This window comes from Sparus aurata, chromosome 1 (assembly GCF_900880675.1).
Source record: "Sparus aurata chromosome 1, fSpaAur1.1, whole genome shotgun sequence".
In the NCBI taxonomy this organism is placed as follows: Eukaryota; Metazoa; Chordata; class Actinopteri; order Spariformes; family Sparidae; genus Sparus; species Sparus aurata.
The window spans coordinates 39,917,403-39,934,014 of record NC_044187.1 but is presented as its reverse complement, the minus strand read 5'-3'; the positions used below and the strand labels follow the sequence as shown (position 1 = coordinate 39,934,014).

Genomic DNA, 16,612 nt, shown 5'->3' with positions numbered 1-16,612 from the left:
AATCATTTAATCATTGTGTCCCGTATGAGAATAAAGGGTCCCGGTGGACAGCTGTTACAGATGCAGTCACGTTGCATATCGCTAAAGATATGCTGCTCGTATTTACAGTGGAAACGCTGGAGGTTCATCTGCATGCAGAAAATGTTCGACCCCAGACTTGTGTTACGAAGCCACAATGGGGCATGATGTCTCAAGCCAGAGGAAGCAGACAGGCTCGTCTTCCTGGCCAAAAATTAGTAAAATCTACCAACATGTCATGTTTACTATGCAGTGCATGCAGATGTTTAATTTAGATTTCATATCTTCAGGGATATGAAATACTTTTTTGTAAACAAAGGCACCTTTTGCAAATTATATTAACACTTTATCAATACCAATATGGAAACTTATGTTTACAAAAGCATTTTATCAAAAAGGGACACAGTCTTTTCAAAAGGATGCACTTTTTTATGTGAGTTTGAAGCTGCACTGTTTACAATGGCAGGGCAACTTTGTTGTAAATCACAGAATTAAAATAAAAGAAATGCTTTTAATAATTTCTTTGTAATTTGAAGTTTGTTCTTGAGAAGAGAACCTCAGGCCCTTTGCAGCTCGAAACACAGTGAACAAGAGCGGTAAAACTGACGTAAATCGGTTAAACTGCATTGTGTGTAATCTTGGGGCCTAACAAACATGGAATACAGTTCCTTCCAAAACCTTTGTTATGATGTTAATGTTTGCTTGCTAGCAGCCTTTGGCTTTATTGTCTTTGTTGTCTACAAAATGCCCATTATTACAATAGCATGAAATCAGGATTTGAACACAGTGCTTTTTGTGTTACTTATGATCTAAAACTCCACTGTTTAGGACAAAATAGTTTCTTGACCTTGCGCCATGACTGGACAGTGTTACTCTAAGAGTCCACTGGCTGCATGTATGTTGCGTTCCAGTTCCAGTAAGGTTTGGCTCCATCATCTATCTCTTTCCTCGGCAACTCCCACAGACTCCATTTTGAGTCTGGCACGGCACAGCACTGCTGTGAAAAGTTCAGTATTGTGTCCTGTTGGACTCTGTTATGTAATGCACTGTGAGTGAAAGGGTACTGTGCCTTTAAGGCGTACAGCGGTGATGTACGGCAAGGTCGTAAAATGTAAGGTGTGCGGCAGTTGAGTAAAAGCAGCATGAACGGAGCTACATCGTGTGGTCATTGAATCCTACACAAACATAATATTTGGCGAACAAGGATGTCGGAACTCGTCTTACCAACACCACCCTTTCTACCTGTTCCCGGCAATCCAGCTGTCCCCTGGGATCGATGGCGGACGTCGTTTGAGGATTATCTGCTGGCTTTGGGACATACGGGCCTAGCGGAGGCAAGGAAGTGCGTGCTCCTGCACCATTGTCTCGGGCAGGAGGGACAGCGGATCTTCGCCACGCTCACCTTATCGGATGATAAGTACTGCCTACCCACAGCTGAGGAGCTCACTAGCCATTTCCATGGCTCCACTGTCTTCAGTAAGATGGACTCACGAAACGGCTACCTGCAGCTCCCCCTGGCACCGGCCAGCATTGACCTTACAGCGTTCGTCATGCACGTGGGGGTTTTCAGGTTTAAATGCATGGCATTTGGACTGTCATCAGCCCCAAGCTAGAAGATAATGTCACTCATACGGGCTGGTATCCAGGGTGTCTCCATCTACCTGGATGACGTGGTGGTGCATGCGCCCTCCACCGCATTGCATGACGCTCACCTAGAGCAGGTTTTTCAGCATTTTGAATGGCATGGGGTCACACTGAACTCTGAGAAGTGCATGTTCAGGGTTGAGGAGGTCGAGTTCCTGGGTTTCAGGCTCTTGAAGGAGGGCATCGCCCCGATTATGTCCCACACTGAGGCCATCCTGTCCCTGCCAGACCCGCAGTCGGCATCCCAGCTATCTTCCTTCCTGGGGATGGCCGCCTACTACCTCAGATTCATGCCACACTACTCTGACTCAACGGCCCCCGTGCCCCGGCTGCTCAGGAAGGACGTCACATGGGACTGGACCCCAGCCTGCCACAAAGCCCTACGTGTCATCAAACGGCAGCTCATGTCCCTGCATACGCTGACCCATTTCAGCCTGACCGCGCCAACCATGGTCACTTGCGATGCCTGGGCGCTGTACTCTCCCAGACTCAAGAGGGGGTGGAATGCCCAATGGCTTTCGCCTCACGGGCTCTCACTCCAGTGGAGTGTAAGTATTCAGTGGGGGAGAGGGAGGCTCTGGCCTGCCGTGGGTGTGCGAACACTCGCACGTTTACCTACGGACGGCCTTTCACCATTCGCACCGACCACCAAGTGCTGACTGCACAGCTGGCGACTCAAGGCTCGGGGCACAGGCCCATGAAACTGCTAAGGTGGGCTGAAAGGCTGAACCAGCACAACTTCAGTCTGGAGTTTATGCCTGGGCGGGCCAACACGGTGGGCGACCTCCTGTCAAGAGCTGTTTCGGTGACGAAGGAGACAGGCAGGGTGATACCAGACACAGAGAGCGACGACGACTGGGTCCACATCCTGCACGGGCCCCTCAGTCCAGTGGTCACCCTGGCTGAGCTGCAGCAGGTCTCAGCTGCTGATGAGGTCCTCACAACCCTCCGCACATATGTCCAGAACGGCTGGCCTGCCAAAGTGGATGACAGGCTGCTCCCCTACTACCACTTCCGCGACGAGCTCTCCTGCTGGGGGCGGTGTGCCTAGCTCGTGGCCACCGTGCTGTCGTTCCAGAGATTCTCAGGTCCAGAGTACTGTATATGGCGCATGAGGGGCACCTGGGGGTGGTCAAGGTGAAGCAGCGCTGCCGTGACACAGTGTGGTGGCCCCACATAGACTCTGACTCTGAGGAGCTAGTACGTAATTGCGCCTGCTGCCTCCTGAGTGGGAAAACTGGTCAGCCTGCCACAGCCCCTCTCACCCCGACCCCTTGACCGTCTTCACCATGGAAACACATTCAAGTCGACCTTTGTGGAGAACTTCACGGGGCACCTGCTCACGCCCGCTACCTGCTGGTTGTGCACAATCTTCATTCAAAGTGGCCAGAGGTTTTTCAATTGAGCTCCATCACTGCACACTCCATCATCGCCTGCCTGGACAACCTGTTTGGGCGCTGGGGCCTCCCCAGTGTCGTCACAATGGATAACAGGCCCCAATTTGCATCGGCGGAGTTCACAGAGTTTCTCACAATACGGTCCATCAAGCTCATCAGAATGGCGGTTTATCGCCCAGAGAGTAATGGGGGGGTGGAAAGACTGAATAAAACCCTCAAAAATGGAATCCGAGCCTGTCTGGAGGAAGGGAAAACCTTCAGCGACGCACTCAAACTCTCCTGACCATCCAGGCATCCAAGCATTCCACCACAGGAGAGTCACCTGCATTGCTTATGATTGGGCGTGAATTGAAGCAACCACTGGACCGTCTGAGAGCTAAGCCAGCTCCTGCACGTGGGAGCCCAGGGCTCCAGAAAGCCAAAGCTCAGGTGTAAGGTTCGCAGGCTTGGATGAAGGAGAGATTTGATGCCGCGCACCGAGTACAGACCCCCTCACTTTCTGCTGGGGATTGGTTCAGGGTCAAACACCTCCACCGCCAAAATAAGCTGCAGTCATACTGGTCAGAGCCTCTGCGGGTGTTTAAGCAGCTGGGGCTGGCCACTTACAGACTGGAGAATGCGACTCGTTGGCACTCAAACCGCCTGCACAGAGTTACAGCCCCCTCAGCACTTGCATCACCTCTATCAGCAGCGGCTCTGGGTAGGCAGCCCAGGCCAAGAGCTAACCGGGTGGGGGGGGTAACTTACCAGCACCGCCTGACACAGCTTCATGGCCAGCACGCCCTCAGAGAATGAGGGTCTCGCCTATCTGGCATGGGGACTATGTGACAGGGTGATAGTGACACTGGGGAATGTGGGTTGAATGTTATGTTTCGGTTTCCGGGGGGGGGGGGGGGGGAATGTTATGTCTGAAAAGTTCAGTATTGTGTCCTGTTGGACTCTGTTATGTTATGCACTGTGAGTGACGGGGTACTTTTAAGGCGTACAGGGGTGATTTACGTCAAGGTCGTAAAATGTATGGTGTGCTGCAGTTGAGTAAAAGCAGAATGAACGTAGCTACATCCTGTGGTCATTGAATCCTACACAAACATAATAGTGTCGTGCTCAGGCATCCGGTAAAAATAGAAGGCCTGCGTGTCTGCTCTGGCAGGGTTCGGACTGCTGGAGCTGGGACGGAGCAGTCAGCGACACAGCAGAGCCAGTGGAAATTAACACATATACTAGAGTAAAACTTACCAGCTCCGACCAATAAATAGTGTGGCCACAAGAAGATTGCAGGAGTATCTATCAACCATCTTATCTCCCTCCATGATAATAAACCATTTGAGCAAAATGCAAAGTGAATTGAATTTACGTTATTCCATTATTGAAATATGTTGCTGTTGTATCGAATGATTAATGTATTTATAATCTGAAATTCTTGTTGATGGTTTTATGATTGTTTATTTTTATGTTCAGTCACCACTATGCAGCAAAAGGGCTAAAGATCATTAAATAATCAGAATATATGGAAGGTAATACTTTTTAATAGTTGTACATTAAATAATACATAAACATTTTCCTTTTTTTTTGTTTTAGTTGGCTATACCACCAGTGATCTTGTGTTCATGTGGCAGTCTGACCCCGTTCAGATGGATGAGATTGCTCTACCTCAGTTCGACATCAAACAAGAGGACATAAAATATGGAAACTGCACAAAGTACTACCAAGGAACAGGTTAGTAATTGTTAATATATAATTATAACAAAGCATTTACATTGCCACTACCGTAAAAGTGCTGTTTGTAACAAAACTTGATTTTTGCATCTCATTCCCAACTTGTCAAATAATGTTGGACATGGCATCCCAAAGTGTTGGAAATGAGACTCAAAAAAATCAACTTAGTAATATCACCTTCAAGCATATATTTAGCAACTAAGCAATTTACAACTATGACTGCAAAACAATCATTTTTACTAACTTAACTGTTACATTATACTCTATATTTTATTATAAATTAGTTTACTTAGATTTATAATAGAATATGAAAAGATGCCATCTTACTTGTAAATATATTACCCTCCTCATAATGTAATCAACCATAGTCTAAATATGCAGTTAATAATATTATGTTTAATTTAACACATTCCGTATACATACATTTGACATTCAGCAAATATTTATCATTGTTTGTTTAAACTGTTAGATCGATCTACCACTTTTTGAACATTACTTGGAGTTAGAGATATTGCATGGTAACAATATGGTTTAACAAAGTTGCATGCCAAACAGTATATGGCAAGGACACTGATTATATTATACTCAAATAGGTCATCAGTTTGTTTTGTTAGTTCTTGCTGCAGGTCCAGTGGGTAGTATTCAGGAGATATGTATTCGTACCATGTTGTACAGGTTCTATCCTCAAATAGCTTTGGCTTATCCAAGAAGGCTCTTTTCATAACCCAGAATTTACTGCACACACACTCTTAACATGCTTAAAAATTCAATCTGAATGAATATGAATGGGGTGACTAAATGCTCACAGCATGGCTATAGAAACAGGCAGCTATAAGAAACATGGCTAGCAAAAGAGATGTGTCACAATCAACCTTCATACACTCACACAGAAACACTAGTGTGTATTCAAGATTTTATTTCTTTGAGTAAGAAATATCACACCAAATAAAAACTAAAGAAAGAAACAAATGATAAATTAAAAATACAAAATAAGTACAGCTTGAAATTCAAACTTTCTGCCGTAAAATATGCAGAGGAAAACTCGGGAAAAGCAGCCGCTAGACGTTTCCCTGTCAACCCCAAGAGAGTGAGAGATTGGCGATGAAATAAAACGGAGCTGTCCGAGGAGGACAGCAACAGGGCCAGGCTGCCTGGTGGAGGGAGGAAGAAGGCTAGCAAGGAGCCTGAAATAAACATGCGGGAATTAGTTATCAGCAAACAGGCACGCCACGAGAGAGTGTACCGTAAAATGATCAGGGCGATGGCGAAACAAATGTACGCCACTGTGAGGGACAGCAGAGATGAGGAGTTATCTGTGAGTGCTGGTTGGCTGAATCGTTTCATCCACCGCAACAACTTCACTTGCAGAAGAGAACTATTGCCCAGCAGGATGCCGGAGAATTCACAGAGAAGCTGGAGAAGTTTGTGACATTTTCATCCCGGATTTTTGAGAGGAAGGAATTAAAGGACTGTCCCAAATTGCCGCCTGGTCCCAAATAAACGCCTGGTCTGTGAAGTGATTGAAACAAATAAACGCCCAGGCTATTATTTATTTTCCCTTCAGTGTGAGAGACACTATTGTGACCGTGGTGAAACGTTTTCTAAAAAATATAAAAGAAAAAAAAATCAACATCTTTGTTATAACTTGGGCGATAAAAATAAGCATTTTCTGTTTATCTGTGCAGTATTGATTTATTTCAGGAAATTCCGAGACTGCGATAAAACATCAATGTCAGCTCAGAGTTCACTCATCTGGGACTAGAAAATCCTTTCTGTTGCTAGGTCGTTACAAAGGATTGAATTATTTGCTGGAGTGGTAAACTACGTTCCATTACACATATGAGTCTACTGACGTGACTGATTTTGTTTCATTTATTAGCCAGACCCCATGTGTGTCCATGGAAACGCGACACACACTCGCAAAAACCTTTAAAATTTGACAGCAAATTGTCCATCAACATTGATATATTTTGATTATACATTTTATTTTTGTTGGTATTAGTTGTACAATCGCAATATTGGGTGTGCTTTAATGACATTTGAGCATGACAGTGATGCGGTCAGGACCAAGGCACTGACTGTTTTAATTATTAGGGAAACTTCTTTCGGCAGAAGCCACTGTAACAGAAAGAGTGGCAGAAATCCTCAGAGCAACCCTCATGTTGCAGGAAAGTCAAAAGTTCCATGGCTGTCATGCTCTTTGCCGGCAATTGTGGAAAGTTTTGTATTTCTACACAAAGTTCCCTGTCATTGATGTCTGGCTGCCCTTCATCGGAGCAGTGCTCAGGGTCTGACATTGTTGTAGCAGCTCTTCTTTTGCTGAGTTGGGGAAGATGAGGAGCACTCCAAAGTTGTCCTTTACCTCTCCAAGGTTCTGCAATCTCTTATCAAGTTAGGAGACAATTATATCCACGAACACTTGCGAATGTGGTTTCCATTTTGTTAAGTGCATCATTGATAGACTCATCTGGGGACTCATAAGCAAAGTGCTTTTTGTGGTTCTCAACGGCTGTTGTTTCAGTACAGTCTCCACGTTCGTCTCTTTACACATCTCCTTTGCAGTTGTCTGTGCATCAGAAAACCCAGTGGTTCTGTAGCAGGACATGGAATCTCTGGTTTTCTTCTGCAAGACTACAGCCATATCTAGCTGCATGGAGGGTGATTGCAATAATTTACTCACTTGCTGGATTTGGTGGGGATGTCATGGCTGAACAAATGGAACATCTGTAAGATCCTATCTCCTTAGCCAAAGGCTTGGCTTCAACTCTCACCACAGAGTCTGCAGTAGTTTCCCTCGCCTCCAGAAGAGCCCCTCTGACTTGCGTAGCCTGGTACCTTACTGCCTCAATGCTTTTTATCCTGCTTTCCAATCTCGTCTCTGACCATTATTTCAGAGTGGTTTTAACATGATTCAGCAGGATATCCCATCTATGGGTTGTTGGGAATCAATATTGATTATTGATTATTAATTAAAATATTATTATGAATTAATAGAATTATTATAGTTAATTAATGAAACATAGGTTACTCACTTATGAACATGGGGCACCACCCTGAAATCAGGGATCAATAATCAAATGATATACCTTTAGTCTCAAACCCTGAATAAGTCAAATTGTCAATTATGAAAATATCAATAATTAGATAAGAGGGAAGGCGTAAATCCGGGCACTGACCACTTCAACCAGCTGTTATTATAACATGGGATTGTGTGAAATAATCACAGATAAAATCAAGTGTTTATTAAAGCTTTCTTCAAAACATAAACCAGCTACTTCAAAAAACAACAGTTGTTCTCTAGAACTAGCACCACAAAAATATAAGCAAGCCAAACATAAGTGGGTGGAAATATGTGTGTGTGTGTGTGTGTATGTGTATGTGGGGGGGGGAGCAGGGAGTCCGTTGTAAAATCTACAAAGATGACTGAATGTGGCTCAGGAAGTCACGTTCACCAGACTACAAACCAGTGGGAGTGATATGGGAAATCTCCTTGTAGAGACTACAGGAAGCGCCGAAGGTGACTTGGCCATGTCACACGAGAACATTGATTCCGAGGTGATGATTCCGATTCAACTGAATCATAAACCTGGAATTCAAAAATGGCAGCCTTGGATGTGTCAACTCAAGGCCATCACTTACATGTGCCCGCAGAGTTTCAACAAAGGCGACGGTTAGTAAAAGGGGGGCGAATTGAGGTTTGTTTATTGTCTGCTGATTGAGCTAAAATATGACGTACTGTGGTCACACACGGCGGCAAGACTACACAAGCTATCCGCTGAGTGGATTAGCCTGAATAAGCTCCTAGCAAGAGTAATAACACAGTTAGCACACAGTACAGTAAACCATAAATAGGACTCCGCGGATTTTTTACAACAAAAGTAAGCACAACAAAAACACACTATATACTATCTGTTTCTGCCCAGACAAAAGCCTCTTACTTGTGTCGCTTGTTGCGACTACAGTGTGTCCCATGTGACTCGAAACTCCAACCCGTTTTGGATGCGAGCACGGGATCAGCTGTAGCGTCCTAACAGCTGATGAAGGCAGGCAGCTGCGTCGTCGACCTGATGGAAAGACCGGACCTCCGGGGTTCCATCTCCTTCTGAAGATAATCTCTTCTTTCTGCAGGCGGTGAGGAACGACTGGGTTGTGCAGTGTTCCTCTATGGATCCAAAACAATAATGATGAATATTTGAACAATATTAAAACATAGTAAAACAAAAACTGTCTCTGTCTCGTCCAGGGAGGAGGGAACTGAAACTTAGCTCAAGCAAAGTGAAAAACGTTTCTCAAAGTACACCCTTACTGTAACAGTTGCATGAAATCGGAGTCTCTTCACAACATAACGCTCCCTGGGAATGCAACATGGAGTGGAGTCTCCTGACCTTTAAACTCTGAGTGATGTCATTGTGATCATGGTGGAGTTTCCTGGCTCGCAGCCAATAGGGAGCAGGTGAAAGTTTTGGGGGTGGTTTATACCTTGCGCTACAGTTCTGTATACTTTTTTGGCCATTGGTTCAGTTCCAGTTCAACTCCTCATGTTGATATGGCCCTCGTAGTTGGGCTTTTGATTTTCTCAAGAGGCCTTCTCTTTGTCTTTGAGTCCCAACAGAGTGGAGGCTGAGAAGAGCTTGAATAAGTTTGTTAAATGTCCAAAGTAGCTAATGGCTTTTGGTGTGCTCTTTGCAGCATCAGCTATCACCAGATTTAAAGTGTGGGCACCACATGCAACAAAAAAAGCCCTTGGATTCTGCTGAAGCAACCAAGCCTGAACACCTTTATTCTTTCCCTTCATGTTGGAACCGTTGTCATAGGATTGTCCTCTGCATCTCTCAAAGGGGATGTTCAGCTCCTCCAGCCTGTTTAGGATGAGAGGCGACAAACTTTCCCCTATTTTCTCCCCTGCCACAAGAAAGCCCAAGAAAGGTCCCATATTATACTGTTTTTCATCAATTTCAAACAGCTGTCAGAGGTCCAACAACACTGTATTAAAAATGTATTGACCCAAATCCATCCATGGTCCTGAATTTCAGCTGTCTAAAAATCGCTCAAGGGAGCTCTTTAGCGCTCTACTGAGAGCAGGCTGTTTCTGTGCCTGTACCTTTAAATGCTAATGAGCTCCGTCTGTCAACGCCTGCCTTGCCTGCTACACGACCCTCTCAGGGAGTGGATGCCACTTATGCTATCGGTAGCATGTGCTAATGTTTACGTGGATGTATCGCTATGGCTCGCCGAGATGCTGTTGTTCAATCATACCAGTTTGACCCAGAAGGAGAGGCTCCTGAAGAAACACAGACGCTGCAGCGGGACGTTTCAGAATGGTTAGTGTGTCTGAATATTGTTAGTTTGTTCATATGTGTTGTTACAGTTACTACCATGTAGCTAATGTTAGCTCCTGCTAATGGTAAATGTAACTTATAGTTCTTCATATTATATTGAATTTACCCCGTTACAAAGCAGCATAAACACATCTTCAAATTTGAGGCACTGTGCAGTCCTCCGTGATCTGCAGTTCTCCGTAACAAACGAGTCTCTCCCAGTCGGGGGACTTTGAGAGGGGAGACCTGCAACAGGTAACATCTTAAACCAGCTAGCGAACGCTGTGTTTGTCTGTGTTTTTAGTTGGGACTGATCCTTTTACAGACACTGCTAGCTTACCGCTGGACACACCGAACTTCACCTTGGACATGGACGCTCCCCCCTTGTATATCTCCTATCATCGCGCAGAGGAGGCCGACCTATGAAAATCTCTCTTCTCGTTACGTAACAACAGGAGCTGAATCTGAACAGCCTGTAGGAGCCCTATTTTGCCAGTAGTTGGGCTGCAGAGATGATGCAGGGCTCGTTTGCTTTCCTCAATCTGGGAGTTGGTAGGCTCAGGGAGGACCAGCTTATACATGTTTTCATAATATGGGACCTTTAACTTGTGTTAAGTTTTCTAGTGATACTATCCTGACAATGACAGAGAGATGCTCCTTATGACTCAGATCAGGGGTGCAATCTAGAATAATAAAGAAATATTTTATTGTTTCAAACTCATCCACGATGCTTTCCAGTGTGTTGGAGCTGATGCAGTCTATCAGGTCATTTAGGATTCTTTTGCCCAGATAATATGTGTGAATGCTAGCTCCACTTTCCACCCTAGCAACTGCTGTTTTATTTTTGGATCAAATTTGGCCATGAGTTCCACCTCTTTCAGAAAGTTGCCATTGTCTGGTTTGTTTACTGTTTCTGTGGACCCCCTTAAAGCCATGTTTCTTTCAGCTAAGGACTGAATTACTGCCACCAATTGAGAAAGAACATCATACCACCTGTTTCTCTCAGCCTCTGCGAGTGCCATCTCTTGGCCCCTTTGCAAAACGGACCTCCAACTCCTTCCATGTTGCCATGAAGGTATTGTGCTCCTGGCTATATTTTGGAGAAAACATTTTGCAGCAGAAGCGGGGTAAGCCATCATTCTTTTTGGAGTACATCAGCCAGCTTTTTTTTTTATTTTTTCCCCATTAACTAAGACTTTGTTTAAAAAAAAAGTCATGTTGACACTCTCCCATTGTTGTTTTTGGGAAATGTGTACTGTTTTTTTTTTTCAAATGGTCCTCTGTGAATTTACTCTCTTCTTACTTGTCCCCCTTTACTCTGATACCCTTAAATAAAATCCAGTGCAACCAGTTGCCCTCAGAAGTCACCTAATTAGTAAATGGAGTCCACCTGTGTGTAATCTAATCTTAGTGTAAATACAGCTGCTCTGTGAAAGCCTCAGAGGTTTGCTAGAGAAAATTATTGAACAAACAGCATCATGAAGCCCAAGGAACACACCAGACAGGTCAGGGATAAAGTTATAGAGAAGTTTAAAGCATGATTTGGATATGAAAATATATCCCAAGCTTTGAACATCTCACAGAGCAGTGTTCAATCCATCACCTGAAAATGGAAAGAGTATGGCACACCCCTTGAACCGGCACCTTATCATGGTGGAGGAGTGTGAGGACCTGAATGATCCTAGGCTTAATGCCCCTGGTAGGGTCTCCCAAGGCAAACAGGTCCTAGGTGACAGGTCATCAGGCCCCTGATGAATATGAAACCAACAAGGAAGTTTATGTTGCCCGGAAAGGCGTCACCAGGGCCCCAACCTGGAGCCAGGCCTGGGGTTGGGGTTTGAAGGCGAGCGCCTGGTGGCCAGGTCTTTGCCCACGGGACCCAGCCGGGCTCAGCCCGAACGAGTGATGTGGGCCCACCCTACAGTAGGCTCACCCCCTGCAGGAGGGTTCAGAAGGGGCCGGTGCAGTGTGATTTGGGTGCAGTCGTGGGCGGGGGCCCCGACGACCCAATCCCCAGACGGTGACTCTAGCCATGGGGATATGGAATGTCACCTCGCTGGGGGGGAAAGAGCCTGAGCTAGTGCGGGAGGTTGAGAGGTACCGGCTAGAGATAGTCGGGCCCACCTCCACGCACAGTCCGGGCTCTGGAACCCAACTCCTTCAGAGAGGCTGGACTCTCTTCTACTCTGGAGTTGCCCGTGGTGAGAGGCATCAGGCTGGTGTGGGCTTGCTTATAGCTCCCCAGCTCAGCCGCCATGTGTTGGAGTTTACCCCAGTGAACGAGAGGGTCGCCTCCCTGCGCCTTACGGGTCGGGGATAGGTCTCTCACTGTTGTCTCGGCTTATGGGCCAAACAGCAGTGCAGAGTACCCAGCCTTTTTGGAGTCCCTCGGAGGTGTACTGGAGAGTGCCCACGTGGGCAGTGACAGTGTTACCTGGAGGGGTGTGATTGGGAGGAACAGCCTCCCTGATCTGAACCCGAGTGGTGTTTTGTTACTGGACTTCTGTGCTAGTCCCAGTTTGTCCATAACAAACACCATGTTCAAGCATAAGGGCGTCCATATGTGCACTTGGCACCAGGATGCCCTAGGGCGGAGGTCAATGATCGACTTTGTAGTCGTGTCATCTGACCTCCAGCCATATGGTTTGGACACTCAGGTCAAGAGAAGGGCTGAGCTGTCAACTGATCACCACCTGGTGGTGAGTTGGATCCGCTGGCAGGGGAGGAAGCTGGACAGACCTGGCAGACCCAAACGCATTCTGAGGGTCTGCTGGGAACGTCTGGCGGAACCCTCTGTCAGGGAGGTCTTTAAAACCCACCTCCGGGAGAGCTTTGACCAGATCCCGAGAGGCTGGGGACATTGAGTCCGAATGGACCATGTTCTTCACTTCCATTGTTGACGCGGCTGTCCAGATCTGTGGCTGTAAGGTCTCAAGTGCCTGTCGTGGCGGCAATCGCCGAACCCGGTGGTGGACTCCGGAAGTAAGGGATGCTGTCAAGCTGAAGAAGGAGTCCTAGCGAGCCTGGTTGGCTTGGAGGACTCCTAAGGCAGCTGACGGGCACCGGCAGGCAAAGCGTGCGGCAGCATGGGCAGTCGCGGAAGCAAAAACTCGGGTCTGGGAAAAGTTCGGGGAGGCCATGGAGGAGGACTATCGGTCAGCCTCGAAGAAATTCTGGCAAACCATCTGGCACCTCAGGAGGTGGAAGCACCAACACTGTTTATAGTTGAGGTGGGGAGCTGTTGACCTCGACTGGGGACATTGTCGGACGGTGGAAGGAATGCTCCTTAATGCCACTGACACGCCTTCCATAGAGGAAGCAGAGGCTGGGGACTCAGAGGTTGACTCAGTCATTACTCAAGCTGAAGTCACTGAGGTAGTCCAGAAGCTCCTCAGTGGCAAAGCACTGGGAATGGATGAGATCCGCCCTGAGTACCTCAAGTCTCTGGATGTTATGGGGCTGTCTTGGCTGACACGTCTCTGCAGCATCGCGTGGCAGTCAGTGACAGTGCCTCTGGACTGTCAGACCGGGGTGGTGGTCCCCCTATTCAAAAAGCCTCAGCCTCCCTGGTAAAGTCTATTCCAGGGTACTGGAGAGGAGAATTTGTCCGAAAGTTGAATCTCGGATTCAGGAGGATCAATGCGGTTTTTGTCCGGGCGGCGGAACACTGAACCAGCTCTATACCCTCCACAGAGTGCTCGAGGGTTCATGGGAGTTTGCCCAACCAGTACACATGTGTTTTGTGGACTTGGAGAAAGCAATCGACCATGTCCCTCGTGGCATTCTGTGGGAGGTGCTCTGGGAATACAGGGTCGGACGCCCTCTGCTAAGGGCTGTACAGTCCCTGTACGAACGGAGCAGGAGCTTGGTTCGCATAGCCGGCAGTAAGTCCGACCTGTTCCTAGTGCATGTTGGGCTCCGGCAGGGCTGCCCTTTGTCACCAGTTCTGTTCATTATTTTTATGGACAGAATTTCTAGGTGCAGTCAGGGGCCAGAGGGGGTCTGGTTCGGGAGCCACTGGATTTCATCTCTGCTTTTTGCAGATGATATTGTCTTGTTGGCTCCTTCGAGCCAGGACCTCCAGCATGTCCTGGGGCAGTTTGCAGCCAAGTGTGAAGCGGCTGGGATGAGAATCAGCACCTCCAAGTCCGAGGCCATGGTTCTTGACCGGAAAAAGTGGCCTGCTCCCTCCAGGTTGGGGGAGAGTTCCTGTCTCAAGTGGAGGAGTTCAAGTATCTTGGGGTCTTGTTTACGAGTGAGGGAAGGATGGAGCGTGAGATTGACAGGCGGATCGGATTCTACATTTTGTATTTTAAGAATCTAATAATGTCATATTCACTGACAAACACTGAAACAACAGAATGACTATTGGGTTAAATTGCAGACCTTGAGTACCATACAATCAGTAGGTGATTTATTAATTTTAACCAGGGGGGATGGTCCAATGGGAGCACCACCCTGCCCCAACACACCTGTGTACACCTCCCAAAGAACATTGTTGCAGGACGCCTAACCATAACTGTGACATATCTAATTCTACAATTCCATTTTATCGAGTTATGTTACTTCTTTCCCCACTACAATTGTCTTTTTATAACTATATTAAATTAATGAGTAAATACACCGTTAAATTGTATGCAGTAGACTTTAGAGTTTATTCAGGCAGGTTTTCTCATGTTTCTCACAATACACTACAAGCAGGGTTCTTTTAAGTTACATGACTCACATGACCCCTTGGAATTTTTCACCGTCTAAATTTCTTGAAGGACACACAATGAACATGAACAAAAAAGCAGAGCCCGACCGACTTATCGGTATTTGCCTTTATTGATTTATCGGCTGATTCATAAGGTTTTAAAACCTTATATTTAAAAAGTATAATGCAGAAAAGCATGCTAAGGGTAATGAAAAATTGGTGAAATGACACAGTTTGCCCAGCAGAGTGCGTTTCAATGGGGGATAAAACAGCTGGTATCAGGAAATGTAACGGCTACCTCAGCTCAGATAAGCTTCTGAGCTGCACTCGAGACCCCAGGTAACTCTTTCCTAAACATACGTCTTCACTGCAGATTTCCAACAAATCATACATAAGCATTCATAACACCTACATACACATTACATGACACCTGACATACATTATAGGCCTACATATCCACTCATAAATGGTTATTATATCACTTTAAATGTCAAATTGACATCTTACTCTATGTCAAGTGACATAGTGGTCAGTTGACATACTGTCATACTGATAGTATATTTTGAGATTTACCTAAAAAAAACATAGCTTTTAACCCTTAGGAGTCGCGATCATGCTGGACTGATTTAAGATGATGTAGCAGCAAGACGCAGCCTTAGTGGGTCTCGGTTCCGGCGTATGTGTCGGAGCAGCCTTCAAACTATATACCAGTTTTGAAATTTTGTTGACAGGCTAAGTAAAAGCGGAGATACGATAAATAATGTCCACCGCACTTTTTCGCTAACATTATCATCACGTTTGCTATGCATTTGGTGCAGGAAGAAACGGTAAAAACAACTTTTCTCACAAAAGTGTCTGCAAGCAGGAAGTGTTTGCATGCAAAAAACATGTTCCTTTTGGTGGAAAAAGGCACCACACCAACAAATCACAAAATTATATGGCAAAACACGTGATTTGGTTGCTGAGGAACAGGGGGAAGTTGCGGGAGGGACGGCGACAAAAGAGTGACAGCAGCAGTGACAGTGATAGAGAGCGATAGAGATGGCGGGTTTTGAGAGTTGAGAGATTTGTGACATTTAGCGTGTTTGGAGTGTATAGTTAGTGATTAGTGAAGTGTGTTTAGTGTGTAGTGGAGCCTTTTTTTTTTGTTTGGTGAGTCAAAACAATGAGGAGACAGCTGAATTTATATTTGCATCATAAGTAATTACAATGGTTCGTTAAAAATATTTGTGGTTTTCACTGTGAAAAAATCCAACTTTTTCCTACTCAGATTTAATTTTTTTGTGATTTTAGGTCCATTGTGTCAAAACAGTGTGTCAAAATAAAAAAAAATTCTATTCAATTCAATTGTGCTGAAAATAATGACACCAAACAAGGCAAGGTAAATAGTTTTTAAGGTAAAAAATATAATGGTAAAATCATAAGTAGTCAAAAATGGCCAATTAAACCCCAGGGTTAATAAACATTCTCCACGATTCAACCTTTAATTAACTTCTAATCAGCATGTAACATGTGGTCAATAACAAAAATCTAGCCTGTAGCCTACCACTTTATCAAAATATTCTATCAAACTATTTTCTGATAGACATCTCAAGCTATTTAAAGGAGTAGCCAAGCCTTGGCTAAAGTGTCAAAAAGTTAGCATCAGTAAAAACTAGCATGTAGCCACATAGTCAATAAAAAACTAGTCGAAAGCCTACCATTATCAAACTTTTTCTGGTATCCTACAGAAATCTGAAGGTATTGATGCAGAGACATTGCATACTCACTTACTTACTTACTTAAGTGATCATATAAAGGGAGAAAGCTTCAATGCTGCTGGA

The 16,612-nt window shown here is 45.5% G+C and overlaps 1 protein-coding gene across 6 annotated transcripts in view; it reads left to right on the top strand.

Annotated features, from left to right (window-relative positions):
* The window catches only part of LOC115579487 (glycine receptor subunit beta-like), a 263,157-nt gene that overhangs the window by 191,210 nt on the left and 55,335 nt on the right, over positions 1-16,612 (top strand). For all 6 annotated transcript variants that reach the window (XM_030413081.1, XM_030413068.1, XM_030413073.1 and 3 more), the window contains one exon: positions 4,638-4,775. In XM_030413081.1, coding sequence (XP_030268941.1) covers positions 4,638-4,775 — 138 coding nt within the window. The remainder of the gene's footprint in view (positions 1-4,637; positions 4,776-16,612) is intronic.